This window comes from Cebidichthys violaceus, unplaced genomic scaffold, assembly GCF_023349555.1.
Source record: "Cebidichthys violaceus isolate CVI_PGR_0920_01 unplaced genomic scaffold, fCebVio1.0.p SCAF_6, whole genome shotgun sequence".
In the NCBI taxonomy this organism is placed as follows: Eukaryota; Metazoa; Chordata; class Actinopteri; order Perciformes; family Stichaeidae; genus Cebidichthys; species Cebidichthys violaceus.
In genome coordinates, this window is record NW_027176816.1 from 6,006 (window position 1) to 32,852 (window position 26,847).

General features: G+C 43.5%; 3 protein-coding genes across 4 annotated transcripts; 2 read left to right on the forward strand and 1 right to left on the reverse strand.

Annotated features, from left to right (window-relative positions):
• Positions 1-9: 9 nt before the first annotated feature.
• Positions 10-3,432, reverse strand: pqbp1 (polyglutamine binding protein 1). The gene is made up of 7 exons (XM_068732606.1): positions 3,356-3,432; positions 1,998-2,065; positions 1,784-1,895; positions 1,184-1,284; positions 791-973; positions 640-697; positions 10-445 (listed from the first exon to the last, which is right to left on the reverse strand). Exons 2-7 carry the CDS (start codon positions 2,062-2,064, stop codon positions 295-297), a joined length of 672 nt encoding a protein of 223 aa, XP_068588707.1. The 5' UTR covers position 2,065; positions 3,356-3,432; the 3' UTR covers positions 10-294.
• Positions 3,385-7,656, forward strand: LOC137889033 (mitochondrial import inner membrane translocase subunit Tim17-B-like). 2 transcript variants are annotated; one of them, XM_068732607.1, is made up of 6 exons: positions 3,385-3,489; positions 4,499-4,598; positions 4,704-4,767; positions 4,938-5,066; positions 5,147-5,257; positions 5,624-7,656. In XM_068732607.1, exons 1-6 carry the CDS (start codon positions 3,464-3,466, stop codon positions 5,737-5,739), a joined length of 546 nt encoding a protein of 181 aa, XP_068588708.1. In that variant the 5' UTR covers positions 3,385-3,463; the 3' UTR covers positions 5,740-7,656. The 2 variants fall into 2 exon arrangements, with proteins under 2 accessions (XP_068588708.1, XP_068588709.1); XM_068732608.1 differs by lacking the exon at positions 3,385-3,489 and adding an exon at positions 3,694-3,780.
• On the forward strand, positions 5,770-26,775 carry LOC137889034 (voltage-dependent L-type calcium channel subunit alpha-1D-like). The gene is given in 49 exon segments (XM_068732610.1): positions 5,770-5,817; positions 7,700-7,830; positions 8,674-8,861; positions 9,003-9,110; positions 11,013-11,160; positions 11,324-11,404; positions 11,490-11,642; positions 11,732-11,928; positions 12,029-12,132; positions 12,259-12,401; positions 12,492-12,560; positions 12,643-12,709; positions 12,796-12,822; positions 12,932-13,092; positions 13,177-13,402; positions 13,535-13,742; positions 13,990-14,110; positions 14,219-14,291; positions 14,410-14,473; positions 14,561-14,618; positions 14,702-14,798; positions 14,937-15,066; positions 15,160-15,219; positions 15,312-15,418; positions 15,597-15,684; positions 15,807-15,914; positions 16,597-16,649; positions 16,771-16,917; positions 17,271-17,472; positions 17,573-17,731; positions 17,815-17,925; positions 18,024-18,107; positions 18,891-18,911; positions 19,082-19,216; positions 19,332-19,397; positions 19,545-19,636; positions 19,746-19,905; positions 21,350-21,477; positions 21,570-21,666; positions 21,748-21,864; positions 21,867-21,939; positions 21,942-22,058; positions 22,248-22,372; positions 22,660-23,006; positions 23,099-23,335; positions 23,555-23,940; positions 24,700-24,812; positions 24,923-25,255; positions 25,971-26,775. Coding segments are annotated over 48 exon segments (6,312 nt in total). The 5' UTR covers positions 5,770-5,817; positions 7,700-7,814; the 3' UTR covers positions 26,178-26,775.
• Positions 26,776-26,847: the final 72 nt, after the last annotated feature.

A 26,847-nucleotide genomic window follows, 5' to 3' on the forward strand; every position in this document is an offset into this window, starting at 1 on the left:
GAGTAATCATCACAGTAATCTTTAAGTTTATTAGCAAATAAAGTCCACTAATGGCCTTTAGTAACAACAACAACAACACGGTCAATCTTTAGGTCATATAAAAAAGTATTTACAACATTTCTACATGTTCGATAAGAGAATGAAAGCACTGGTGGTGTAGAAGCTCAGCGCTCAATTTCTGACATTTACACACGTTTCAGACAGAAAAGAAATCTTCAGAGGTGTCAGTCTGTAGCGGCGAAAAGGGAAGACGAACTGTACGACGGTGTCTTCGTCGCTTCCTGGGAGCCCGGCTTACTCCTTGGGTATTTGGTTCGCAGCGTTAGCCCGAAGCACGGCCCCCGGACTGGGGTAGGGCCGCTGCTGGAACAGGGGCCCCGCCGCCGTGGTGTCCGCGCCCGTCTTCGCTTCGTTGCGCTTGGGCAGGCCAGTCGACCACGTGCCCCTGTAAACATAACGACGCAATGCTTTAACACACTCTGCATTTAAAAAGGGGCACACATCAGAATCAGTTTACTGGACATGTTTAGTACTCAGACTGTGCGTCTTATGTGGCTGTTCTGGGAAGATCTAATAAAAAAGTTGCATTGTGGGAATTGTAGGATCCAGAGCTTGTCCCATCATGACTTCATACTGTACCTCGGGGCATCAGAATAAGCACTGGGATCCATGGGGTCCATCTCATCATCTTTTCTCCCTGTAAGGAAAATAAATATGTATCCATTCATGTAAAAGAGCATCATTAATATGTGTATGTGTTGTGTATGTATGATGCAGATGTAAACATCACCTCTTTTGTTCTTGCTGTACGGTGCCGGCTCCTCCCTCCTCGGCTTCCTTCTCTCTCGTTCCCTCCCTTCGTCCCTCTCTCGCTCTCTCTCCCGTTCCCTTTCCCGCTCTTTTTCTCTCTCCCGCTCCCGCTCTCTTTCTAACTTCTCAAACGGCCTCTCGATTCTTTCGTCTCCTCCCTCGGCTGAACGACGCAAACAAAAAAAATAAAGACAACGGTCACACAAACGCGAACACGCAGTCTCTGATTATTTGACAAACGACGGTCAGACCTGCAATGATTTGTTAGTCGAACACGCAAACAGATTTCCACAGTGATACGATTGCAGCGCTGATGGTCAAAATGTGCCGAGTCGTCACAGTGTTGCGTTACAGAGGCTCTAACATGCCATACCTCTAATCTTCTTGGCAGGTTTTGTTACCACCGCAGTCGGGTCATTTGGGGACAGCCAGGCCACCAAATCTGTCTCCACATTCCAGTAATAAGGAAGACCACTGTGGAGCGACATAATTAAGGTTAAATAATATTCCGAGGAAATTGATTAATTGAATGTATGTGATGTGATGATACAAAAATACACTGTAACTCTGTGTAGTCAAGTAGTAGTATAATCACCAAAAATAAACATACTATAAAGCAGTATGACTTAATGTATTTCTTCAACACAACGCTAAACCATAAACACACATAAAGTAGCGGAGTGGCTAATCTAAAATGTACGTATTACAGAATAATAAAATATGTTTTAAAACTCAGCTCATTATTAAATGTTTATTGTGGGTCATTTGTATCCAATTCCAGCATTTTTTATTATTACTAATATACAAAACGTTGTATGTACATCTACACCAAAACTTCACAAGATCATCTAGACTTACTGACCACACACACACACACACACACACACACACACACACACACACACACACACACACACACACACACACAGAGACCTTGTTGTCTGTTAGGTATATTGCAGAAGTAAACACGTACCAGGCAGTGTCAAACACTTTATACCAGTTTGGGGGAAGACTCTCCACTCTCGTAGCTTCATAATCCACGTTGTTGTCGTCGTAATCTTCGGCAATAATCTCCTCATCTGCCTCTGGATGAATTGGAGGAGAAAAGTTGTTACATAAAAATTATTTTAAAATGTCTGAATGCTGTGAACTCAGGGTTTTTTTCCTTGTTAAATGTTTATTACTACCTTGGTCTGACGGTTTAACAATCCCTCTCTTGGCCAAGCGGGCCAGCAGTGCTGCGGGTAGAGGCATCCTGCAACAGATCAAGATGATGATGACGATGATGACGATGATGATGATGATGATAAAACAAGAAGGCAAACCATCTTCCACAAACTTCAGCAGCTGGAAGCAGGGACGCACAGATAATGGCCTCCGTTCAAAAGAATTATACTTCCACTGAAATCGATAAGTTGTCGATCATGATGTTGATTGACTATTTTCCAGCTACGCACCGTTTTATTATGATCTTAAATACACGTCGTGTTCCCTGTAGCCGTCTTAGCTTACCTGACTTTTATGTATGCACAATACAACGGTGGAACAATAGAGTGAATCTTGAATCTAACTGAAAATTATAAATATATGTATCGTTTTTTTGTCGGCATCTTTGGCTTGCGTGGCAGTAAATTGAATGTATTTAGACTGTTGGTTAGGGAAACCAAGCAATAAGATGAGAAATGATTGGGCCTTTTAGACATTTACAAACAATTATTGAATTTATCGAAAAAAATAAATAAAATGACCAGATTGGTGGTGTGGATTTTGCAACACATAAATATAAATGTGTACTTTACTACAAAGTACTTCTACAGTCAGGAGCGTGTCCAGGGGGTGGCATTTTTATTTTTTGTTAATGTGAATTATTATTATACTTTTGGACGTACAATTTAAGGACTTTAAGAATAAAGTATGGAAGCTTTATTTTACATTTGTAAAGTGACATTCTTGGTGCTGTGATTGGTAGGTGCCATTACTTTTAAATTACAAATGTAAACACAAGAGTGTAAGAAACTGTATGCTAGGTATTAAAGCCTGACATGGTAAATGAATGCTATTCTGACGTGTGTGTACTTCATGCCCCACATGGGCCACCTCATTTAAAAACGATTGTTACAACAACAACTGTAACAAAACAACACACAGATGCCACAAAGACAGCATCATCTCTCCTGAAAGTTATCCTGAGATAAAAAGGAACGAGAAGATCTCAGTCATTTCAACAGGAGGTCATTAACCACTGTGGCTCCCGGTGACACGTTAGCTACTGTTGCTACTTGTAGCTGCTCGGGTTCGGACACGGTACACTATAAAAGATAAAAGAGACATTCTGCATTTTAAAATAAACCTCTTTAAGCGCGATAACATATTTATTTCCATAAAAGAAGTGCACCCCCCACGCTCGGAGACTCCAGTGGGAGCAACTGGATGATTACATATCAAAGAAACGCGCACACGTGTGCGCATAAATACCCCCAAAACTACACCAGCACTAAAACCTTCACTTACAAACAGAACTTAATGAATTAAAATTGATTTATACCTCTTTTAAGACAATCGCCTCTCTGATCTTCGAGGAAACACGACTTCCCACAACAGCACACGGCGCGCACAATGATGACGTGGCACCGCTCTCTTGACGACAACAAACATGGAGGAATATGCGCGTGAACCTTGGTGAGATTAGTTTATATGAGCATTTCCTTTTTTTCGTTGAATATTCAAAAGTGTTGACCTCTGACACGGCTTATGTTTTTTTTATTAATATTGTCATTGTCCGAGTTGTTGTGAGAGTGAACGGAGAGTGTGCGCGCGTTAGCCCGGCTAGCTTAGCGGAGGCTCAGGGCTATAAAGAGATAAAGCGGTGTTCAGGTGTGTTCAGGGACACTCAGCAAACTGGGCCGAGCTTCTGCAACCTCTCTTACATTAACGTGTTTTTTATGAGTGACAGCTGAAGGTATGTGGCTGGTAGGTGAATATCACTTGCATGTGCACGGGTCTTGAGCCAGAATACCTGGCTGTGAATGTTCAAACAAATTGTACTTATAATAATATAATATCATATAAGATAAGATAAGATAAGATAATATCCAGAGTGGAAGCTGTTGCTGCAGCAAAAGGACAGAAATAAGCAGATAGAGTAAAAACATAAATATATATATATATATATATATATATATATATATAAATTAATTGTATTTAAATGATTGTGTGCATATTAGGCTACAGTTGTACAATAATATAGATTTAACTCCCAGTGTAGGACTGCAATTAACAACTATTTTTTATAGTTTTATGTTCCCATTCTTTCTATATAAATCTATAAAATGTCAGAAAATACTAAAGAATACCCATTTTATATTTTTGCTGAAAACCGATCTAAGCAAGTGATCAATTGTTTAGATTGTTGTAGATTATTTTTCTGTTCTACTAACCAGCTAACTGTTTCAGCATCAGTATGATGGTGCCACAAAAGGTTGTGATACATCTGAATACAGCTGCTCAAATAAGAGACAAAATCATTGCAGTAGCACATTGTACCAACCACTATTTTGAATGGCGAGTGTATGTGGTTACACGCGTGGCGTTTGTAGTGCTGAAAACGCACACATTACGTTTCAAAGCCCATGTTTATTCGATGACATTACGTACTTCATCCTGTCTTAACATGTTCTTCTTACTGCAGTCCCTGGAGAATAGTGGATGACTGTGGAGGGGCTTTCACCATGGGTGCCATTGGGGGAGGAGTGTTCCAGGCGATCAAGGGCTTTCGTAATGCCCCTGCAGTGAGTTCACCACATCATCATAATAATAATTAGTAATATATGCCCCGACTCCAATCAGGGTTGTTTTTTTTAAAGGCAGCATTCAACAGCGCTCTCATGTTTCAGGGGGTCGGACACAGACTGAGAGGAAGCGCTAATGCAGTGAGAATAAGAGCTCCTCAGATCGGAGGTGAGGACGTCTTCTTTTCTAACCATGAATTGCTTCCTTTACTGTAGCTCTTGGAGTCTTAATATGCGTATGGCACATGCTTAAATATGATCACTCCCTGTGTATAAAAGAGTTTGTTTTTTGTCGCCAGAAATTAAACCAGACGTGTTTTTGTGTGTGGTGGTTTTCAGGTAGCTTCGCTGTTTGGGGAGGGCTCTTCTCCACCATCGACTGTGGGTTAGTTCGCTTCAGAGGGAAAGAGGATCCTTGGAACTCTATAACTAGTGGAGCACTCACTGGGGCCATCCTGGCAGCTCGCAGTAAGAGGAGGCACATGTACCGCAGTGACCTGACCCCATCTAATTAAGTGTGATTCAATCAATTCTGTGTTTTTCTCCAGGTGGGCCGTTAACTATGATGGGCTCTGCCATGATGGGGGGGATTCTGCTCGCTCTCATCGAGGGTTTTGGGATCCTCCTAACCAGATATACAGCGCAGCAGTTTCAGAACCGTAAGGGAAGCTTGATTGAGTTTTGCAAATGATATTTTAAGCGGCTGTAATCAATATTTTTATATTAAGAAACAGGCCTCTTTAAACAGATAGAAATACCCTGAAACTAAAAGAGCTAAATAATTAAATAACTTTATTATTCACGCCGGTGCTTTTTCCACTATGACATAAACATCAAAATATCTTCCATGAAAAAAGGCTTTTTCTGTGAAAGTCACTGGTATATAAGTGGATGAGGCAGATTATGAAGTTATGTAGCATGAAAAAGGTTGTATTAATTATATTAATGCCATGGATGAACAGGTTACCGCCGCAGAAACCTGAGAAAATATCTATATTTTGAAATGTCCTTCTTGTTTTCTTCAGCTATCCCATTTGCAGATGACCCCGGTCAGTTACCTCCAAAGGATGGAGGTCAGCAGCAGCAGCAGCAGCAGCAGCAGCAACAGCAGCATCAGGGGCCCAAAGGGCAGCTTCAGTAGAGCCACCAGGACTGAGACCAGCTGTGGACACCGCGAGACAAACCAGAGAGTAGGGAGGACACCGAGACATTACAGCAGGTACCAGGAGGACCAGGATGTGGAGATACCGGTCTCTGCAGTGGTGTCAGGAGTAGCTGCACTATGCACTTATACCTCAGGGGCAAAATACTGTTTATTTATTTTGTGTATTTGTTTATTTATGAGTTGAATGTTGGTGACAAACCTCATGCTTGCAACTCCAGCATATCATGCAACATGTTCTGTACTCTTCACTGTGATGGGTTAAATATGCAATTCTGAAATGTGTATATAAATCAATTTGATTATTTTAGGCGACAGCTGTATATTCAAGGAATAGTTTGTGAATTATGATTATTTGACCACTCTCTGCTGGAGCCAGCAGCCGCTTCTCTTAGAATAAAGACTGTTTAAACAGCTAGACAGGCTTTGTCCAAAGGTAACAACTAAATATTTGTTATTTTTAATGCGCGGTTATCTGCCGATTGTTTCTTGGCCGCGTGCAGCGACTTGCAGTCTTGAGTTAGAATCTATCTTTTCACGTAATTCTTAGCAAGAAAGCAAATAAGTGTATTTCCCCGAAACAATAAACTATTCCTTTTAGGCTTCCAAAGATTTTGCAGATTTAGATTTTTAATGGCTGCGAGGCAGAACTTTAGAGTAGTAAGACGAATGAGACGTCGGTGAGGGTTTTATCTTGGAGAGAAGTATTCTGGGAGCAGCGAGTCTGAAGTCTTCAATGAAGTGTCAGCTGTGACAATCAATGCAAAGAACAGTGTGTGTGTGTGTGTGTGTGTGTGTGTGTGTGTGTGTGTGTTTAAATAGTGTGTGTGCTCAAGATGTGGCTCGGCTCAACAAAATCTAATGCCACTCTTTGTTTGCACTTTCTCTTAACCCGGCAGCTTTGGTCAGTATTTATTATCTTAACCACTAGAAGGATGAGCACAAAGCGGGAAAAATATGGACGAATTCCCTAAAAATGATGGCTTGAAACGCTTATACACACACTTTGATCACTGCATTATCCATCAGGCAACCAAGCACTTTTTAAAGTCCATCTCTCTGTTTTCCTAAAATTGTAGCATCTGCCACAGGACTGAGATGCTGCACTGTGATCCTGTGTGTTCTACAGTCAAACCGTGTATAGAAAGAATGTTTATTTTATGTATCGTCTTAATTTATTCATCTTGCAAAAGCAGATAAAAAAAAAAAAAAAAGAAAACAATAAAGGCATCAAATGTTCTTTAATAGTTGTGTTATTCTTTCACGTGGCCGTAGCTTCAGAAAGCCTAAAATGATGCAGTGATGTGAGATATTAACCGGTGACATTACAAACTATGTCACTAAACATCCGCGTCGCTCTATTTCCTGTGAATGAACGCCCCCTGTCGCCTCTCAGCTGGTACTGCACCCACCGGCTGCTTCTGTCCAAGGTCCTGAAATGCACCGTTTTAACTTGCAATAGTGAGCCCAACCTAATATTTATATCCTGACGATACTTTAAAAAAAAAAAAAATATTCCCCTTGTTCTGTTTAACTACAACTTTGCAACAAAGCCCCCGTGGAGCCACAGAGTATCTCCCGAGTCTACCTCCACCTTCTCCCGGAAAGATTTCCACTGTCATCCTTTTAAACGGCTCAACTAGTTTAATCCTGCCGGGCTGACCACCGCGGCTATGGGGACGCGTTTCTTTTAATATTCCCTCACCGTCATGTGCCTGCGTGGATAAAAGTAATTGCGTTTTTTTTTTTAATTATTTTTTTATTTGCACGCGTAAGAAATAAGCAGAACTCGGAACTTTAATCGGATTTCCAGGCTACAAGCGAGGCGGTGAGCAGGATGGCCTGTAGCCTCGCGGCTGCAACGGCGTGCTGCGCGCGGATATGAAATGACAGGCGGCAGATGGTTCTCTCTTCTTCTTCTTTTTTTTTGTACCCCTAGAAAGTTCTCTCTGTTGGGGCCCAAATTCATATCTGTGATCCAGCACGCATCGCAGATCCCCTGAGGAGTTGATGGTGGGCTTTCTGAAGTGATCTCGCGGTGTTAAACTGCGGACATGGAGGCAAAGAAAGGTAGGTGCTCCCCGCAATACCTTCCGAGCGTTTGTTTGCACAGAGAGTCGTAAGAATGTGCGCTTTATGCCTTCAGAGTTATGCAAAAAAAAAAAGTATACTTTAAAGCTATTATGCTGACCAGAAATCACATGCAGGGGCCGTCGGTGGAAGATTAATATATTGTTTTTCTGAAGTAATACTTCCACATATACAGTATAAGTGAGGAGTCCTGATAGTAATGCATGTTTCCTACGGTTTAAATCAAAGCATGCATACCTTTTAACAATAATTAGACAACAGGCATCACATTCGATACTTCCACACCGAGCACGTTTGTTAAAGTTCTTATCTGCTCATGTTTGTGGCTCCTCTGTAGTTGTTTCACGGGACAGATAATAAATGTACCTGCAGGCTTATGCTTTGTGCAGGGCCTCGTCAGCAGGTGATCACGGGCCAGCTATAGGGGATAGTGCTGGGCTAAGTGCCATGCTACTTCCACTGAAGAAGTAGGTCACACCTGGTCCTGCAGTATGAGGCCTTTCAGGACGGAATACCTGTCTGTTGCTACAGCCAGCATGAAGTCCTTCATTAATTGTGTTGGATAATGCACTGGACTGATATCACCGCATGGCGTGAGACAGATCTCAGAGTTGCACACCAACAATAACTGGACTTTGATTGACGGACAATAAAATTATCCACCATTAGACTTACTTCTCTATTAGCGAAGTACTGTCTGTGTTTAACCAGAGTTATTGCTCAGAGTAAAACAACTCACAGCATAATCATTGATCATGTGGAAAACAGAAAAACAAAGTTACTGATTATTTTGTCTGCTCCGTTTTTTGTTTTTTTTGACAGATGCCCCCCCCGGGGGGGAGGGAGGAAAAACAGACACCCTGGGGTCCACTGGCTCGGCCAGGAAAAGAGGCGGGGGGGCCAAGAAGGCAATGCAGGCGAACAAGTCCGCCCTCAGGGCCCCCCGAGCCCTCTGCTGCCTCACCCTCAGCAACCCCATCCGCATGGCAGCGCTGGCCCTAGTAGAGTGGAAATATCCTTCTCTGAGTTGTTCACGCTCCTGCATATGATGCAAATGTACAACGTGTTCCTGAAGTTCTATTATGCCGCTGTGTGCATTTCCCTGGAAATATACATTCGCCAGCCCTGTTGTGTCCTTAACTGCACTCCTCAAGCCTTTTGATATTTTCATCCTGCTTGCCATCTTTGCCAACTGCGTGGCCATGGGGGTCACCAAGCCGTACCCCGACGACGACTCCAACGCTACCAATCACCAACTGGTGAGTTCCCAGTGGAGAGATTTCTTTAAGTCTTTTTTTTGAAAGTTCATAGTGAGCGGGTAAAGGCTCAAACAGAAGATTCAAATCACCACAGTGTAACATAGTAAGGAAAAGGTGAAAAAATCACCAACGTGTTCTGGCACAAGTGTTTCAGAAAACGGCCTGTAAACTCTACAAGAAGGCTGTGTCTTTGTCAGTTATCCAGTGAGAAGTAGACACATAAATTGCCAGCTTGCTGCACCTCCAACTCATAAACTTCAAAATAAAAGTCCACAGTGAATGTCCTTCCGACAAAGAAAGTATATTTCTAGTCTTAGTGCATTCCATTCATACCCTTAATTGTCCGATTGATGCACCCAAACATACCGCGCATACTATGCTATAGCGATGCACAGTCAAATGGATCAAACAGAAAGAGGACGTGTGTGTGTGTGTGTGTGTGTGTGTGTGTGTGTGTGTGTGTGTGTGTGTGTGTGTGTGTGTGTGTGTGTGTGTGTGTGTGTGAAGAGAGATCCCGAGTGAGGGCCCGACACGGAGAACATCACATAAATCAAACAGATGCTGGAGCCCTTTGATCGTACAGAGCGCTCTCCATCAGACCGCTCAGTGCTCCTTGGAAACTGAAAGTATAAAAAGTTTAGGATCGGTAACTTGATCCCTTTAAGGGGATTGAATGAACCCGCGAAGGTGAACTATCTGAGCGTCTTTAACGCCGTTCTCATGGTCCTGACTCTCACTAAGAACATCTCGTGTGCTTCTGCTGAGATCATTTCTCTCTCTCTCTCTCACGTTGTCTGAGGTATTTGAGAACACTGACAGATGTGAGCACGACTCCTTGCAGCGGTTTCATTTGGTATCTTAGCAACATGTAGCGAGAACGTGACAGTGTCCCGTTGGAGGCTGTTAGAGGGGGAAAAAGTTGCGGTGTGACTTCGTCAAGGTGACCCTGTCAGGGATCATGACTGACTTAAACACCAACCATCTGCTTAATCTCCCTCTTTTGTCCCTCCCTATCTGATCATTCCTCCCCCAAACCCTATACATTACAAATTACACAGCAGTCAAACAACCTGTTTTTCTTTGGCATATTCGACATGTGAGCCATTGTGACCCACACACACACACACAACTTTATATAATAACAAAAGAAACAGTCACATTGCTGTTAATTCATTGTTGGTAGTGATCCTTCCCTCGTTTGCAGAGGGTGAAAGTGACGTTTTGAATTTAATTCTAGGCAATTTTAATAAAAGGGGTAGCAGGGACACACTCACTTGCAGCAGGATAGATGTTAGCAGATCCCTTTATTGGATTGCACAAAGAAGGTAAGCTGACAGTTTAACATGCACCCCCCCCCCCCCCACCCCCCAGTGACTTACAGTTTCATCACTTAAAATCATCATTTTTTGCAGTTTTGGTGAATGTTACTGGGGTTGTTTTTTTTGTGGTGAATTCCACATGTTTTTCATGAAACCACATTATGTGTGGATTATTGTGTCAGCCTGCCGTTAAAGCCTGTAGTGAGAGTTGGGAGCGGTGATTAGAGGCATTAAGCTGAAGGTTACAGAGAAGAGATCCAGAGACAGGCGTGAGCGTGCGTTAGGCAGTAGGTCAGGAGGTCAGGAGGTCAGGAAGCCACCGCTGTCAGCCTTTAATGATAACACACACACACACGGTTTTAAAGAAAGACGCCGCGTGAAAAAGTCAGTTAATGCCACTTACTGCTGTATGTGACGGAGAGAAATCCCTTTCTAAATGTCTTTATTTCACTGTGACAGTCACTTGACATTTTCTTTTCCGTATTTATTCCTTCCAGAACCCACTGGCTGACTTATAAAAAGAAAAAAAAAGTCATTCAAATTTTGCCAAACATCTATACCTTTCCTTTTCTCTCCCTCTCAGGAACAAGTCGAGTACGTCTTCCTCGTCATCTTCACCATCGAGACCTTCACTAAGATCCTTGCCTACGGCTTAGTCATGCACCCCAGCGCCTACATACGCAGCGGATGGAACTTGCTTGATTTCGTCATCGTCATCGTCGGGTATTGTGGTGCTTCATCCGGTCACGATTTCGCGTCTGCAAAAAAAATGTCCCCATCGCTTATAAGTGAAGCGAAGCCCCAACCGCTCTCATGTGTGTCCGTGCAGGTTGTTCAGCGTGATAGCGGAGGGCATGACGGATCACAAGCCGGGAGAGGCCCATCACGCTGCAGGGAAACCCGGAGGCCTGGACGTCAAAGCTCTCAGGGCGTTCAGGGTGTTGCGACCGCTTCGGCTCGTATCTGGAGTGCCAAGTGGGTTTTATCATTTACCGCAGTTTGTTTGAATTGTGTTTGTTTCTGTGCTTCATCCCACATGTGTGTGCGTCTGCCTTGCCAGGTTTACAGATTGTGTTGAACTCCATCATGAAAGCCATGGTCCCCCTTCTGCACATCGGTATGTTGGTCATGTTCGTCATCATCATCTATGCCATCATCGGCCTGGAGCTGTTTATCGGCCGGATGCACAAGACGTGCTACTCCAGCAGCACAGGTCCGGTGCTCTCTGACCTAAAACTGACTTTTCCTACGGTTGTCCGTGTTTCACGGACGCGTTGGCTCAATGCTGTTGTTCTGCTCCAGGTCTCATGGTGGAAGACGATCCGTCGCCCTGTGCGTTTGCCGGGAGCGGGCGTTTTTGCGTCACGAACGGGACCGAGTGCCGGGGCAAGTGGGAGGGCCCAAACGGCGGCATCACCAACTTTGACAACGTGTTCTTCGCCATGCTGACAGTTTTCCAGTGCATCACTATGGAGGGTTGGACAGATGTTCTCTACTGGGTACTCACACGCTCCCGGATCCTCCACACTTACGTACTTCTGTTTGTCCTAATTGAAAATACTCACCTGTACGTTGTGTCTCTGCCCCCCTTCTGTGCAGATGAATGACGCCATTGGCTTTGAGATTCCGTGGGTTTACTTTGTTTCTCTGGTCATCTTTGGATCCTTTTTCATCATCAATCTCGTATTGGGTGTGTTGAGCGGGTAGGTTGCTGCAGCATGGAGCCTTCTGTGCATTTGTCGTGTTTTGTGAGAAACAAAATGAATCCCTTATATTTGTCTTCAAGACTTTTTTTTTTCTGAGTTTCTGAGTTTTGTGTCTGTGCACAGAGAGTTCTCCAAGGAAAGAGAAAAGGCCGTAGCGCGCGGCGAGCTGCAGAAGGCGCAGGAGAGCAAGCAGATGGAGGAGGACATGATAGGCTACATGGACTGGCTCATAGAGGCCGAGGACGTGGATGAAGAAGGAAACAAACGTTAGTTTGAAGCACATCCATGAAGATAAACCAAAAGATCTACACGTAGCCTCATGTTCACGCATAAACCGCCTCTGTTTGACTTCAAAGGCGCTGCGATCGCAAAGAAAAAGATGATGAAGAAGTTCGGCTGGTACAAACACAGCGAGGATGGTGGAGGTAGGTCAGCCGTCGTCGTTTGTTATCACTTTGGTTTAAACGTGATTGTCTCTGACAGCCCGATATTTATCTCTGTGTTTAGCGGAGTCAGACTCAGATGATGATATAGCATACCTGGATGATGACAGTGGCTTCTGTGCGTCTCTCATGTAAGACAACAAGAGGGAAAACACATTGTTTTGATTCACCACTGGCATTTAGAAGTCAATTCATTTCAATTCACTTCTTTCCTCAGGGCAAAGATGATGGCGAATAGCTTCTGGTGAGATGCGAAAATTCCAAAGCACTCCGTATGCATTTTAATACACCCTCGTCAATGTGCGCACCTCATTCAAAATGCTATTTCCCTTTTTTTTCTTTTTTTTTTTAAGTGACCAATTGTGCCAGCTGAATCATACGTTCAGGAAGAACTGCCGCGTGGCCGTCAAGACCTCCAACTTCTACTGGCTGGTGCTTCTGCTGGTGTTTCTCAACACAGTGGCCAGTGCCTCCGAGCATTACGGACAGCCAAAGTGGCTCACGGAAATGCAAGGTAAGAATCCGCTCCTCCATTTATTTAAACCTGCTTCGACGCTGCTAAAAAAAAAAGCGTCTTCTTCTCCGTTTGTCCCCTCAGAGCGAGCCAACAAGATCCTGCTGCTGCTGTTCACCCTGGAGATGCTGATGAAGATGTACGCCTTTGGCCTGCAGATCTATTTCATGGCGCTGTTCAACCGCTTCGATTGCTTCGTGGTGTGCGGCGGCATCCTGGAGACGCTGCTCGTGGAGTTTGAATTCATACCGCCCATCGGCATCTCTGTGCTGCGCTGCATCCGGCTGCTCAGGATATTCAAGATGACTCGGTAACTGGAGCCAGAGTCCAGTAGTGAAAACGTCTGGAGCGTTTCAGTCGCCTGCATGAGGAACAAACCAGTGGAAAAAAAATTGTTTTCGTTTCCTGATGTGCATCTTGTGCTCTCTTTCCTTACTTCCAGGCACTGGGCTGCTTTGTCCGACCTCGTCAACTCACTGCTCAACTCCATGAAAGCTATCTGCTCCCTCCTGCTCCTGCTCTTCCTCTTCCTCATCATCTTCGCCTTGCTGGGCATGCAGTTATTCGGAGGCAAATTCAACTTTGACGAGACTCAGATGAAGAGAAGTACCTTCGACTCCTTCCCTCAGGCCCTGCTCACTTGTTTTCAGGTGACCGACAACAAGCAATGTACAATCATTACACGTAAACTCAAAGAATTTTTCACATTTAAAGACAAACTATAGGCACAAACATAAGAACACAGGTAGTTTATACAACTTAAATGTAAGAATACACAACTATCCAGCAATAAAAGCCCCTAAAACATCAACATATTTAAATAGAAACCCCTGTACTCCTGTATTAAGGAGTCAATTACAGGCCGCTCACTCTGTGTGTCTACTGTCTTTTTTCCAGATCCTCACAGGAGAGGACTGGAACGCCGTGATGTACGACGGCATTATGGCCTACGGGGGGCCGATCTTCCCCAACATGGTGGTGTGCATTTACTTCGTCATCCTCTTTGTCTGCGGTAACTGTATCCTTTCTCGGCTGCCTGTGCACTCTCTGTCCCATTTCTGAGCGTTAAGTGATCGGTCTTTCATTCCGAACGGAGCAAAAGTGGACTCCTTAACTTTGTGGTCAGACATCCTGCTCAACGTCTTCTTGGCTATCGCCGTGGACAACTTGGCAGGAGGCGGCGGGAAGACCAAAGTCGAGTAAGTTGGACATAAGAAAGGATGATGGCGATGAGTGATCCTTCTATTTCCTGCTGCGCTTACGCTGACGTCGACATTAAGCACATACAAAAAAAAATACAAATTCCTCGTTTTTTAGGGAGAAAAAGGAAGAGGAAGAAGAATGGGATGAGGATGATGAGAAGGAGGATGAAGATGCAGGGGTAGATCTTTTTATAAATCTTTTTCCTGCACCATATTGGACAAAAACACATTGCCAAACAGCTGATTTATTGTTCTCCTGTGTGTAGAACGAAGAGGACGACTGGCAGGAAAATGAGGAGCTGAGGGCCATCGAGGGACTGGAGGGTGAGTTTGACAGCAGACTTGAGGATTAAAAACGTTACCCTGTCTCTAATACATTTCTGGTTTTCTCCGTATTTCATTTGTAGGAGTTGCTCCATTAAAGCCTGAGTTCTCGGGGCCCAAAGAGAAGATCGTCCCAATCCCCGACGGGAGCTCCTTCTTCATTCTCGGAAAGAAAAACTGGTAATTTGAGATCATCTGTGCTCCAAAATGAACCTGATTCTGCTCTTTAACTCGACACGGATTTAATATGCTTCAACACCAAGACATTGATTAAAAAAAAGAATCCGCTTTTCTTTGTAATTTCCCTCCCATTGTCAGTTTGCGAGTGGCCTGCCACAACCTCATCCATCACCCCTACTTCACCAACTTCATCCTCATCTTCATCATCCTCAGCAGTATTTCCCTGGCCGCCGAGGACCCGATCAAATCCCACTCATTCAGGAACATAGTAAGAGTGACCACGCCCGGCAGACCATGTCCGTCTGCTCACTATTCACAGTGAAGACGACCGATGGCTAATTCTATCTTCTCTCATCCTCAGGTGCTCGGTTATGCAGATTATGTTTTCACTTCGGTGTTCACAGTGGAGATCGTCCTGAAGGTAGCGGCTGCAGTGGTTTAAATTGATCGATTAGATAATGGTGATTTCTACAACACGCTTTCTTTCTTCGTTCCCTGTCGCTCGTGTCTTAGATGACGGTCTACGGCGCTTTTCTGCACTCCGGCTCCTTCTGTAGGAACGCCTTCAACCTCCTCGACCTGCTGGTTGTCGGCGTGTCGCTCGCGTCTTTCTTTTTACAGTGAGTAGAAATCCGTCTTGACACAAACTGCGCACGGTTGAATGCATGTGTAGCTGACGGCTCTTTAACGTGTTGTGATCTGAGGGTAGCACTCAGTATTTCCCAGTCCAATCTGCCCTTATTGTTTTTTGTCCTACGTTTCTGTTTTATTGACTCTTTTTCGCGTTGTCGCTCTCAGTTCAAGTGCGATCTCTGTGGTCAAGATTCTCCGAGTGCTCCGAGTGCTCAGGCCTCTTCGCGCCATTAACAGAGCCAAGGGACTGAAGGTGAACAGCACTTTCTTTCTTACATATGTACATATATATATATATATATATATTATATCATATGTGTATTCAGTTTGTATTAAGGTCCGTGTGCCTAACACCTGTCCTTTGCCGTTCAACAGAATGTGGTGCAGTGTGTGTTCGTGGCGATCCGCACCATCGGCAACATCTTAATTGTCACAACACTGCTTCAGTTCATGTTTGCCTGCATTGGAGTGCAGCTCTTCAAGGTACGCGTTCACTCACGACGCTCTCTGGACGCTTTGCTAGGTACACCTGGACAGTCTTCAAAGTCTAAAGGCGCTACATGAATGATGTGTTGTAGCATTGAGGTTAGCGGCGGTGTTACACTGGGCTGTGTTTGTCATATGTGAGTGAGAATAAAAGGGAGAAGCAGACTGGAGGCTCTGTCGTCGTCGTTGGTCCTGTCACAATCTCTCCGACTAAATCACCATATTTTTTTAATGTGAAGATCTTCATTTCTGACATTTCCCTCTCTTACCTTTCTGTCAGGCAGGTTCCCCTCGCTCGTACGGATCACTGTAAAATACTGTTTTTATCTCCTCCCACGCTGGCGGGCGCCCTTCTCCGGTCTGGTCGTGTGGATTTAAACTCAAGATCTTTATTTTCTATGTGGCACAAATCTGATCCGTCAGTGTTTCATCAGGATTTCAATCTTCATATAGACATCTTTAATCTTTCTAATATTCTGCCCCCTCATCATGTCTATAAACAAAAAAATCAAGAAACACCAAGTAACTATGACCTCATTAATAACAATGTAACCAAAAACTGAGCGTTGTGATCGGACTGCACTAGACTGTACAGATGCACCTAATGAGTATTTTTCTCTAACTCACTAATTTAAGAGGGAAGTGAGTGTTTTAACCTGCCTGTGTTTTAATGATACAGGGCAGATTCTACAGCTGCACAGATGAAGCCAAACACACTCCTGTGGAGTGCAGGTCAATACTCTTTTCTTCTTCTTTGAAAACCTCTGGTCTGCACAACACGAAGCGCCGCAGGCACACAGTCTCTTAGCATGCCGACGCCGGCGTTAAATATGTGCGTTTGTTTGATTTTCAGGGGGACGTTCGTGGTCTACAAAGACGGGGATATGAACCACCCCATGGTGAAAGAGAGGATTTGGGAAAACAGTGATTTCAACTTTGACAATGTGCTGATGGGCATGCTGGCTCTATTCACCGTGTCTACATTTGAAGGCTGGCCACAGTGAGTAGTTACTTTACATGTTTTGTAACGCAAAGGATTATTATTTGTTTTATTGTCAACAAATCCCATGAAAAAAAAAAAAAAAAGTGTGTTGGTCTGATTTGTTTGAATGTCTCAATAATTCCATAGAAGAGCTGGACAGTTGCTTCGAAAATGGGAATATTGAATACAAAATGTGGTTTATTGCATTTAAATTTACATTTTTATACATCAAGGTTTTAGCTACATAGGCAAAACTTGTTTTGATTGTTTGTTTTTGTCTTTTAATTGTATTTTTGACAATAATAAATAAATGAATATCACCTTCTTTACCCTTTTAAGCGTTTCCTTTCCTCACTGCGTTTCGCTTAAAGGCTCCTTTATCGCTCCGTGGACGCCAACGCCATCAACCGAGGGCCCATTTACAACTACCGAGTAGAAATCTCCATCTTTTTCATCATCTACATCATCATCATCGCCTTCTTCATGATGAACATCTTCGTGGGTTTTGTCATCATCACATTCCGAGAGCAAGGAGAGGCTGAATTCAAAAACTGTGAACTCAACAAAAATCAAGTAAAAAAAAAACTCAATTGAGTGACTCTTTACGTGCGATATTGTTTCGATTTACAAAGTGAATCACGTCTGTGTCTCTCTTCGTCTTCCTCCTGTCCAGCGCCAGTGTGTGTACTACGCTCTGAAAGCCCAACCGATAAAGATTTACATCCCGAAAAACCCGTCACAGCTGAAATTCTGGAGAATTATCAACTCCAGCCAGTTTGAATACGTCATGTTTGTGCTGATTCTGGGAAACACCCTCACTCTGGCTATTCAGGTATCACTTGGGTCTTTTTCGTGAAATACGGAGACGTCAGCTTGTTTCAGTGCTGTGGTGTGACGCTCCGCTTCTCTTCGCAGCATTACGAGCAGTCTAAACTGTTCACCTCCGTCATGGACATCCTCAACATGATCTTCACTGTGGTTTTCACGATAGAGATGATCATCAAGCTACTGGCTCTGCGGGCTCACGTGAGGTTTCACTCTTCCTCCTCCCGAGAGCAACGTTCAGCGGTCAGCGCCGTCCGCGTTCGTCTTTCACGCTCTTTCTTTAATTCTGTCCTCTGCAGCACTATTTCATCGACCCGTGGAATTCCTTTGACGCTTTGATCGTCGTGGGGAGCGTGTTGGATATCGCCGTCTCTGAGTTGAGCGTAAGTTAAAAAAACACACATTTATACAGCTCATGTATGTCACAATGTTTCTTCTATTTAATCGGAGAAATCAAAACTTTACACAAAGTCAGACAAATCTTTCTAGTATCACAGGTGCAACTTCTATTAAATGCTTGATAAGAGCTGATAGCTCGTTTCTGTTTTGTCTCTGTAAAAGTTATGAGTAATGAGTTTGACGAAAAATTTAAATTACAAAATACATAACTCAATTTGAAAAGATCCATTTGATAACTTCTTGTCTCAGTCAAAAAAAAGACAAAACAACTTTAGAAGTTAAGGATCTTCTCAAAACTGAATCAAGCTACAACATTAACTTTAGCAACAACAATTATTCAATACTCAAATTTCCAAAATACATAATATTTAACAACTTTAATAACTTAAGAGTAAAAAGTCCTCTGTGTACCATATAAAGTTAATCTGATACTTGTAATAAAACCACAGGACAATCCAGTTGCCAGAATGAAATTCGAGTATTTTTATTGAAATTTGACTTTTTTTTATTTTCCCACAACCCACAAAAAAAAAATCTAAAATCTGTTCCTCTGTATGTACAGTATATACCTTAACCCTTCACCAGAATTGTATTCCTGGTATTGTGAAAAACAACAACATTACAAGAACAGAATTCATTCACTATGGAAAATCCAAACAATCATTCATTGAAATTGAAGTTTACTTGAAAGATTGAACCACTCGTGTCCGGTCCTGATTGTATTCTCTGTCCTCTCTCATGACATCTCTACCGGTTTCCTGTTTCAGGGAGGAGGCGGCCATGGTGAGGTAAGAGCTGAGCACAACCACTGCAACTCTTTCATTTTGGATTTATACTTCAAGATACTATATGCTTTGAGCACTGTAACATATCTATATATATATATATATATATATATATATATATATATATATATATATATATAGATAGATATTTAGCTGTTTTTGTTTTGGTCTAGGGTCCTGGTAAAGGAGAGAGCGGAAAGGTGTCCATCACATTCTTCCGTTTATTCCGAGTTTTGAGATTGGTGAAACTGCTCAGCAAAGGAGAGGGCATTCGAACGCTCCTCTGGACTTTTGTCAAGTCGCTCCAGGTCGGCGAGCAATTCACAAAACACAAAAGATTGATAACTCTGTTTTGTCAGGACGCTTATAAAGTCTTTTTCTTTATTGTTTTTGTATTCATACTCTTGACTTCGTTGTGCTCAGGCCCTGCCTTACGTCGGTCTGCTCATCGCCATGATCTTTTTCATCTACGCTGTGATTGGCATGCAGGTTAGTCTCTCTTATCGAAGTGATCCAGGACTAAAATGAACGTTACTAAATAACGTTAAAGATGCCGCCAAAACCATGAAAGGCCAAAGTTTTATTTAGTCATATTGGTTCAACTGTTTTGTTTCTTATCAAGTCTTTTCCTTTCAGACATTTGGGAAAGTGGCCATCGACGAGAACACGCATATCAACAGAAACTGCAACTTCCAGACTTTCTTCATGGCCGTTCTGGTGCTCTTCAGGTGATCCGTTAGTTCAGCAGCTTAAACCTTGCAGTATTTCAACACGGTTTAAAAGATCTTGGCGTATAAGTAAAGGTCAAATGAAAAATGTCTGCACCTGTCCTTGAAGGTGTGCCACCGGAGAGCAGTGGCAGGAGATTATGCTGGCGGCTCTGCCCGGTAGACGCTGCGACCCAGAATCCGACACTGAGCCTGGTGAAGAGTTCAGCTGCGGTAGCAACTTGTCCTACATCTACTTCATCAGCTTCTTCATGCTCTGTGCTTACCTGGTGAGGAGGATTAAGGATCTGCTCTCTTTAATCACTGAATTCTTAGATCATTGGTAGGAAAACACTTCCCCTCCTTTAGTGTCACGTAAAAAAAAAACAGCCTCCTGACTCCAAATTAAATTCAGGTATAATTAATTCAGACTTGTGCTTTGCAGGCTTCAGCAGGTCAAGTGGGATCACAGTCAGATGAAAGTAGAGAGGATAGTATTACAACAACTGAGCAGCAGCAGTTTTAAAAAAAAAAAAAAAAGCAAACCCTGCCTCCTCCAATTCCCAACTCCGTAGAGAACTCACTCTTCAGTGGATTTTGTTAATCCAGACAGCAGAGCCAAAAACCCTGATTTAAAAAAAGCACAAATATTTTTGGTAGCATTTCCGTGACCTTGTGACGCTATTTTTAGACATTTAAACAGGTTGAAGTAAGGTGACTTTAAACCTGGAGAACGTGCGAGAGCAGAACAAAGACCCAATCTGAAGTCTAGCTCATGAAAGTGGAAGCTTAACCTCTTATTCAGCTGTTGCAGATCTGAAGTGGAAATAGATGAACGGGTTACCTGCTTAAAGTCATCATCGGTGCCATCTAATAATGAAGTGTAGTTCTATACGGTGCAGAGGACCTTTAAAGGTGCAGTGTGCAGGATTTGGTGGCATCTAGCGGCGATGTTGCAGATTGCAACCAACTGAAATTTACAACTACAAGCGCGTAGGAGAACTACGGAGAAACATGGCCGACTCTGTAAAGAGGATCTGCTCCATTTGTAGATATAAACGGCTCGTTCTGACGTAACACAATCACAGCGATTCTTATTTTCCAGTGATTATACACTTTAAAAAAGTCATAGTTATGATTATTACATTCAATTTCTGCCAATAGATCACCCCTAAATGAAGTTTCAAAGTGAGTCTGAGCACTTTCCTTGTTTCCTAGAAGTCCGATTTACAACCACAGCGTCCAGGTTCACGTCCGTCTCTTCATGTGTGTCTCTCATTCCTCCTGTGGTTTCCTCCCGTGTGGACAGCTGACGTCCCTCAGTCTGTGTGTGGTCTGCGACCTTTAGCAGAGCCCCGCTGGGACCCTTCTTTTGGCTCCCTCAAATAGACCTGGACCCCTTGTGTGCTGCTCACAGAACCGATGGACTGACACGTCATTATGAAGGACCACTTCGAGAATACATTTAATGGCAAACGATCACACACTTGGGTCTACTTTTAGCTACTCATATTAATTTACCTTAAAGCACATTAGGTCCATGAATTTCATTTGACAGTATTATAACCACAGCTGTATTTTTAAGGTTAAATTGTAGTCATCATCTAGCCATTATTTTAAATACAGGGTCCTTTGATGGTACTTTTTAATGATTAAATCAGTTATCAGATCTTGTTTTATGAGTGACACGTTGGTGACAGCAGCTGTTATGTTCCTGTCCTTCTCTCCATCAAGATTATCAACTTGTTCATCGCCGTCATCATGGACAACTTTGAGTACCTGACCCGAGACTGGACTGTGCTCGGTACTCACCACCTGGATGAGTTCAAGAGAATTTGGTCCGACTACGATCCAGAGGCCACGTAAGACTCCTTCCTCTTCACCCCTCCGCTCTCCTGCATGTCCCAGAATATTCTCGCCTGTCGGTAAATGTATGGTTTTCTGTCTCCTACAGCGGTCGTATAAAACACATCGACGTCGTCACTCTGCTGCGTAGGATTCAACCCCCTCTTGGTTTCGGAAAGCTGTGTCCTCATCGTGTTGCTTGCAAGGTAAGTTGACTCGATGACTTGATGCGAGGAACATGAGCAGATAGATAGATCTCCCTCCTTGTGCTTCTTCTGTCCTCGCAGAGACTGGTTGCTATGAACGTCCCACTGCACTCTGACGGGACAGTCACCTTCAGTGCCACTCTGTTTGCTCTGGTGCGAACATCACTCAAGATCAAGACTGAAGGTTTGATCTCATTCAGACGGAAGCTCATGCGGGCTCATTGTACCCCAGTGTGAGTCTACCTCAGTGCTGTTTCACTTAAAGGATTTGTTGCTGTTGTCGCCCTCAGGCCCCATCGACAAGCAGAATGAAGAGCTGAAGGTGATCATTAAGAAGCTCTGGAAGCGCACCAAGCCCAAGCTCATTGATGAAGTCATTCCTCCCCCTAGAGGTACAACCAGAATTCACATAGCTGCCTGCTAGGAAGACAAAGTACTAAATTCAACTTTCGCCTTTAGGGACTCGTATCAGTAACATGCCTTCATATGAAATATGTTTTCAAACACATGATGCATGCCTTCCACTTGGCCCTGCACATTTCCACCACTAACTTCCTTTTTTTTTTTTAATTCCTTCTCAGGGGACGAGGTGACTTGTGGGAAGTTTTACGCCAGCTTCCTGATTCAGGACTATTTTAAAAAGTACCGCAAGAGAAAGGAGAGGGAGAGGAAATCCAAAAGGAAGGACAGGGCGGCTTCTCTGCAGGTGACTTTAAAAGACCAGTGTGTGGGACTCAGAGGGATTTACCTACAGTATGTCCTATGTGTCAGTTGCATACTGGATCATCCAAATAAGTTGCGATGTCACAAAATCATGCTCGTATATATATATATATATATATATACACGTCTTCATTTAAGCACAGATAAACGTTCCTCCCTCAGCAGATGTTTTTGAAAACAGCCTTCTTATGTCAAACTCTGCAGAAACTTTTTTTTTGTGCAGGAGAAAATAAGATCAAACATCCAAACTTTGTATTTGTGTGTTCTCAGCTAGGACTGCGAACGCTGCAGGACCTGGCCCCAGAGATGCGTCTGGCGATGGCCTGTGATCTCGAAGACGAGGAGGCCGCGGATGGAGAGATGACCGGCGATGATTTATTCGACGTCCCGCCGGGAACCTTCTTGACCACGACGCACGCCAGCACTCCGCTGCCGCCTATAAACAAGCTGGTGCAGCAGATAACCGTGCTCATGGAAAATGAGACCAAGAGAGCCGAGGAGGTCGTGGTCACAGAGCAGGTGATGGGCCTGCAGGAGCACCAGAAACCAGGATCAGAGCTGGCAGGAGTCAGCGTTGTAACAGAGCAGCCTGTGAGGTCTGAACCTCTGCCCATCAGGTGTGTTCCTCTCATTTTATACAAATCCACACATTGGGCCTGTATTCTCGTTTTAAAAAGTTATAATGAGTTTTTTTTCCTCTCCTGTTCAGGGAGGACCCCATCAGTGAGTTGCCTCCTCCTCCCCCAGAGATAACGCCGGTCGTCGTCGAAGAACCGCTCGTCGTCGAAAAACCGCTCGTCGTCGAAGAACCGCTTGTAGTCGAAGAACCGCTCGTCGTCGAAGAACCGCTTGTAGTCGAAGAACCGGTTGTGGCGGCGACAGCCGTAGTAGATGAGCAGGTTTATTGCACCGAGGGGGACGCTGCAAGTCGAGCACCAGTAGACGGGTAAGAAACAAGCTATGAAGAGTGAGGAGAGAGATACAACATGTATGTAATAAATGAATAAATAAGGGAATAGTTTGAATACACTTATTGGCTTGATTGCCGGGAGTTAGATGAGAAGATTGATACCCTCAAAAAGACAATTAAATATGTATATTTACCAAAATGTAAAACTGTTCTTTTAAGAATATTAAATAACTCTAAAACTCTTGGATCCTATAGGTACGTGTACCCAGAAGCTGTCTATTCTCTACCAACTGAGACGGGCTACAATGGCCAGAGCCTGGAAAGCGCCGGCAGCGTTGGGGAGATGCCATATGATCCTCATGAGACCACCGGCTACGACGGCAGCGGTTATAATGGCACCAACATGAATGGAGAGAGCGTCGCTGCAAGCCCCACTCCGTATGCCACAATCGGATATAATGGGAACGGATACGCAGGTGACAACGACACCGGCAGCATCATTAGCGCCAATGGTAACGGCAGCATAATGAACGGCAACGGAAACGGCAGCACTTTCAGTGGTTACACTGCGAATAGCTACAATGGAAGCGAGAACGGCACGCAGTTTGTCAGGAGACGACTGCTTCCTCTCATACCGCAAGGTGAACAAAATACATTTTATTTTTTCGTCTTTATTAGAATCAATTAATTGTTTAACGTTTTATGGTTCCAAATTCTCAAATATGAGGATTTGCTTATGTTTTCTGTCTTACATTATAGTAAATTGAATCTCTTTGGTACTTTGATTGCTGTTCAAATAAAACAAGATGGCGTCACATTTGACTAGAGAATTGTGACGGGTATTTTTCAAAGTGTTATGATGTTTTTTTTAACGCGGTTGTATGTATCGCACTGCTTTTCCAATAATGGCTTATATTTTCTTTGATCTATTTTTAATAAACTAAAACCATCCCTTTGCTGCTTATTTCGGCTGGTAGCTATATATGCACTGGAATGATCACAAGTGATATATGCACTGGTTTTGTAGTCACAGACTTTCACTACTAAAGCTTAACCAACCAGGTGAAGCGGGGCAGCTTCGCCCCAGCCTTTCATGTGTTCGTGGTAGTTTGATTACTGGCAGATTTGCACCACTAAAGCAGAGCATCAACTAAAGTGATGAGGGCCTTTAAGAGCAACTACACACCCTGATTTAGCTTGAACACGCCCTTCACATATTTTAAGACGTATATGGTGCCATTATTTGTCTTTCACCAAATTTTCCACAAGAGGGAGTCAACAGCAACAGCTGATTTTTGCCCTTATAAGATGCGAAGCTGATACTAAAACCTTCCACACAGGGTTATGATATTCTAGTCATGCGTCACAGTTTCCTGTCACTTTCCCGCTTATTCTTTCAGGTCGGAAGCCGTCCTTTAACTTACAGTGTCTGAGGCCACAGAGCAGTATGGACGACCTCCCCATCCCAGGGACGTTCCATGGGAGAGCATCCCCATCCAGATCCCATCTACAGGTAAAGCAACGGCACACACACACACCCTCAAAATGTTAGCGTTCGTACCGCGGAGTGCGTCTCATCTCGATTCGCCGGTCTCCCCCCCTGCTCCTGCTCCCTCGTCTCAGACCCAGCACAGCCTGGACTCCCGGCCCGGCAGCGTGACCTCCATGTCATCGACCTCCTGGATGAACGCGACAGCGACTGGCGGCGCTCCTCTCCAAGGAATACTCGCCCCGCCGGGGCGCAGAGGCAAGCTCATCTACACCCCTATGATCCTGGTGGACGAAGCCACCGGCACCAGCCAGCCGCTGTGGAGCGACGGCTCTGCCAGCCTCCCTGCAGGAAGCAGGGCACCTGGCTGGTACCCCGGTCAGACCAGGACCTTCACCAGCATGAGGATGCCACCTGTCAACCAGGGCTTCGTAGACAGAGGCAGTGCAGACAGTCTGGTCGAGTCGGTGAGTAATAATGCAGCATGTAGAACTTAGAAACATATTCTATTTTGAATTACTTTCAGCCTACTAGTTTAATTTTGTGTTTTTTTTTAAACTTAAACCAATATTTTTCCAACTATATCTGCTTATTATCAGCTGTAATAACAGATAGGTTCACACGTTTTCAAGTCTACCTTCAAACAATAGTAACAAGAGGAAATTATATTCTAAAAATGCACGTTGGAAAGGCGTCTCTTAATATCCAGTTTGTACAGGAGGAATGATTACAGCAAGAAACATCTGACCTGCATCTGACTGACTAGAACAACTGTGACTGTCCTTTAATACAACATCATAAGCATGCTCCGATATGTGCTGTAAATACTCTACATATTAATACAAAAATATCACACTATCCTCAGTTTGAAGCTTATATATCGGTGCACCACTGAGACAAATTCTTACTCATGTGTGATACTTCCTCTTTCTTCTAAATGTGCTGTAAATTGAAGTCTATTTGAACCGTTTACATATTAATAAAAGAAATGTAGTTACCGTATAGTCAATTTGGCTGAGTGACTCTGAGCTGATAAACTGTTCTGTGCATTGGACATAATGATAATCACGTAGAGATGCAGCTTTATGTTTGCGTGTTACGGAGAATGAGCGGCTGAGAACGTAATCCCTGTTTTACGTCGTCGTTCCTCTGCTTTGTTCCTCTCTTCCTCGCTAACGTCAGATCCTGATCTCCGAGGGTCTCGGCGTCTACGCCAGGGACCCCAAGTTTGTGAGCTTCGCCAAGCGGGAGATCGCCGAAGCCTGTCACATGAGTCTGGACGACATGGAGAGCGCGGCCTCTGACCTCATAGCTCGCGGGGCCAGCCAGTCGATTTCTCGCTTTGAGGAGGAACTGGCCGACGAAATGAACTGCGTGATTTCTTACTGAGATCGGCAAAACTGGAAAAAAAAAAAAAAAAAAACTTTGAGAGAAAGTGGACTGGACAGCTCAAGTGTAAGAATGATGTGATACGAAAGGGACCGATTTGTCTGCTTTTGTTATACCAAGGTAAAATGTTGTGCTGGTAATATATACTTTAACTTGTAAATGCCAAAACACACACACACACACACACACACTGATTGTAGGATTACATGTCAGTATGTGGCAGAACTACTCCTATGAACACTAAGCCGTGTTTTACAGAGGCGTCCACTGAATGTGAAACTGTGGCTCTTAGCATCATTATGACAGAGGACCTTTTTTTTTTGCATTGCATTCTCATTTTGTACTGTACTTGAATTATTCTCTCTTTATACACATATATCAACTGTAAAAAAAAATAAAAAATCTTAGATTAATAAAACATTTATACCTTGTTACACAGATAATTGGCATTTGAGTGCCCAACAGCATTTGCTATTTTTGAGAAATATTTATAAATACTGAATATTGAATATCCTCTAACATAGGCCTACAACCTGAAAACTCATAGCAAAGTTTGGGTTTTTTTGTGACTAAAAATAAAGCATTATGTTTTCTCAAATGTATGTTTTATTTCATTTTTGTTAAAGTTATTATTCTTGTGCAGTAATAACACCCTTCCAAACAGTGCACT

Bases quoted from the DNA above. Each gene is read 5' to 3' on its own strand.
- pqbp1 (XM_068732606.1), bottom strand. From the start codon at position 2,064: ATGCCTCTACCCGCAGCACTGCTGGCCCGCTTGGCCAAGAGAGGGATT. The intron at 1,896-1,997 runs GTAGTAATAAAC...CAATTCATCCAG, and splicing joins TGTTAAACCGTCAGACCAAG to AGGCAGATGAGGAGATTATT. The intron at 698-790 runs GTGATGTTTACA...TTTTCCTTACAG, and splicing joins GTACAGCAAGAACAAAAGAG to GGAGAAAAGATGATGAGATG.
- LOC137889033 (XM_068732607.1), top strand. From the start codon at position 3,464: ATGGAGGAATATGCGCGTGAACCTTG. The intron at 3,490-4,498 runs GTGAGATTAGTT...TTCTTACTGCAG, and splicing joins GAATATGCGCGTGAACCTTG to TCCCTGGAGAATAGTGGATG. The intron at 5,067-5,146 runs GTAAGAGGAGGC...GTTTTTCTCCAG, and splicing joins GGCCATCCTGGCAGCTCGCA to GTGGGCCGTTAACTATGATG.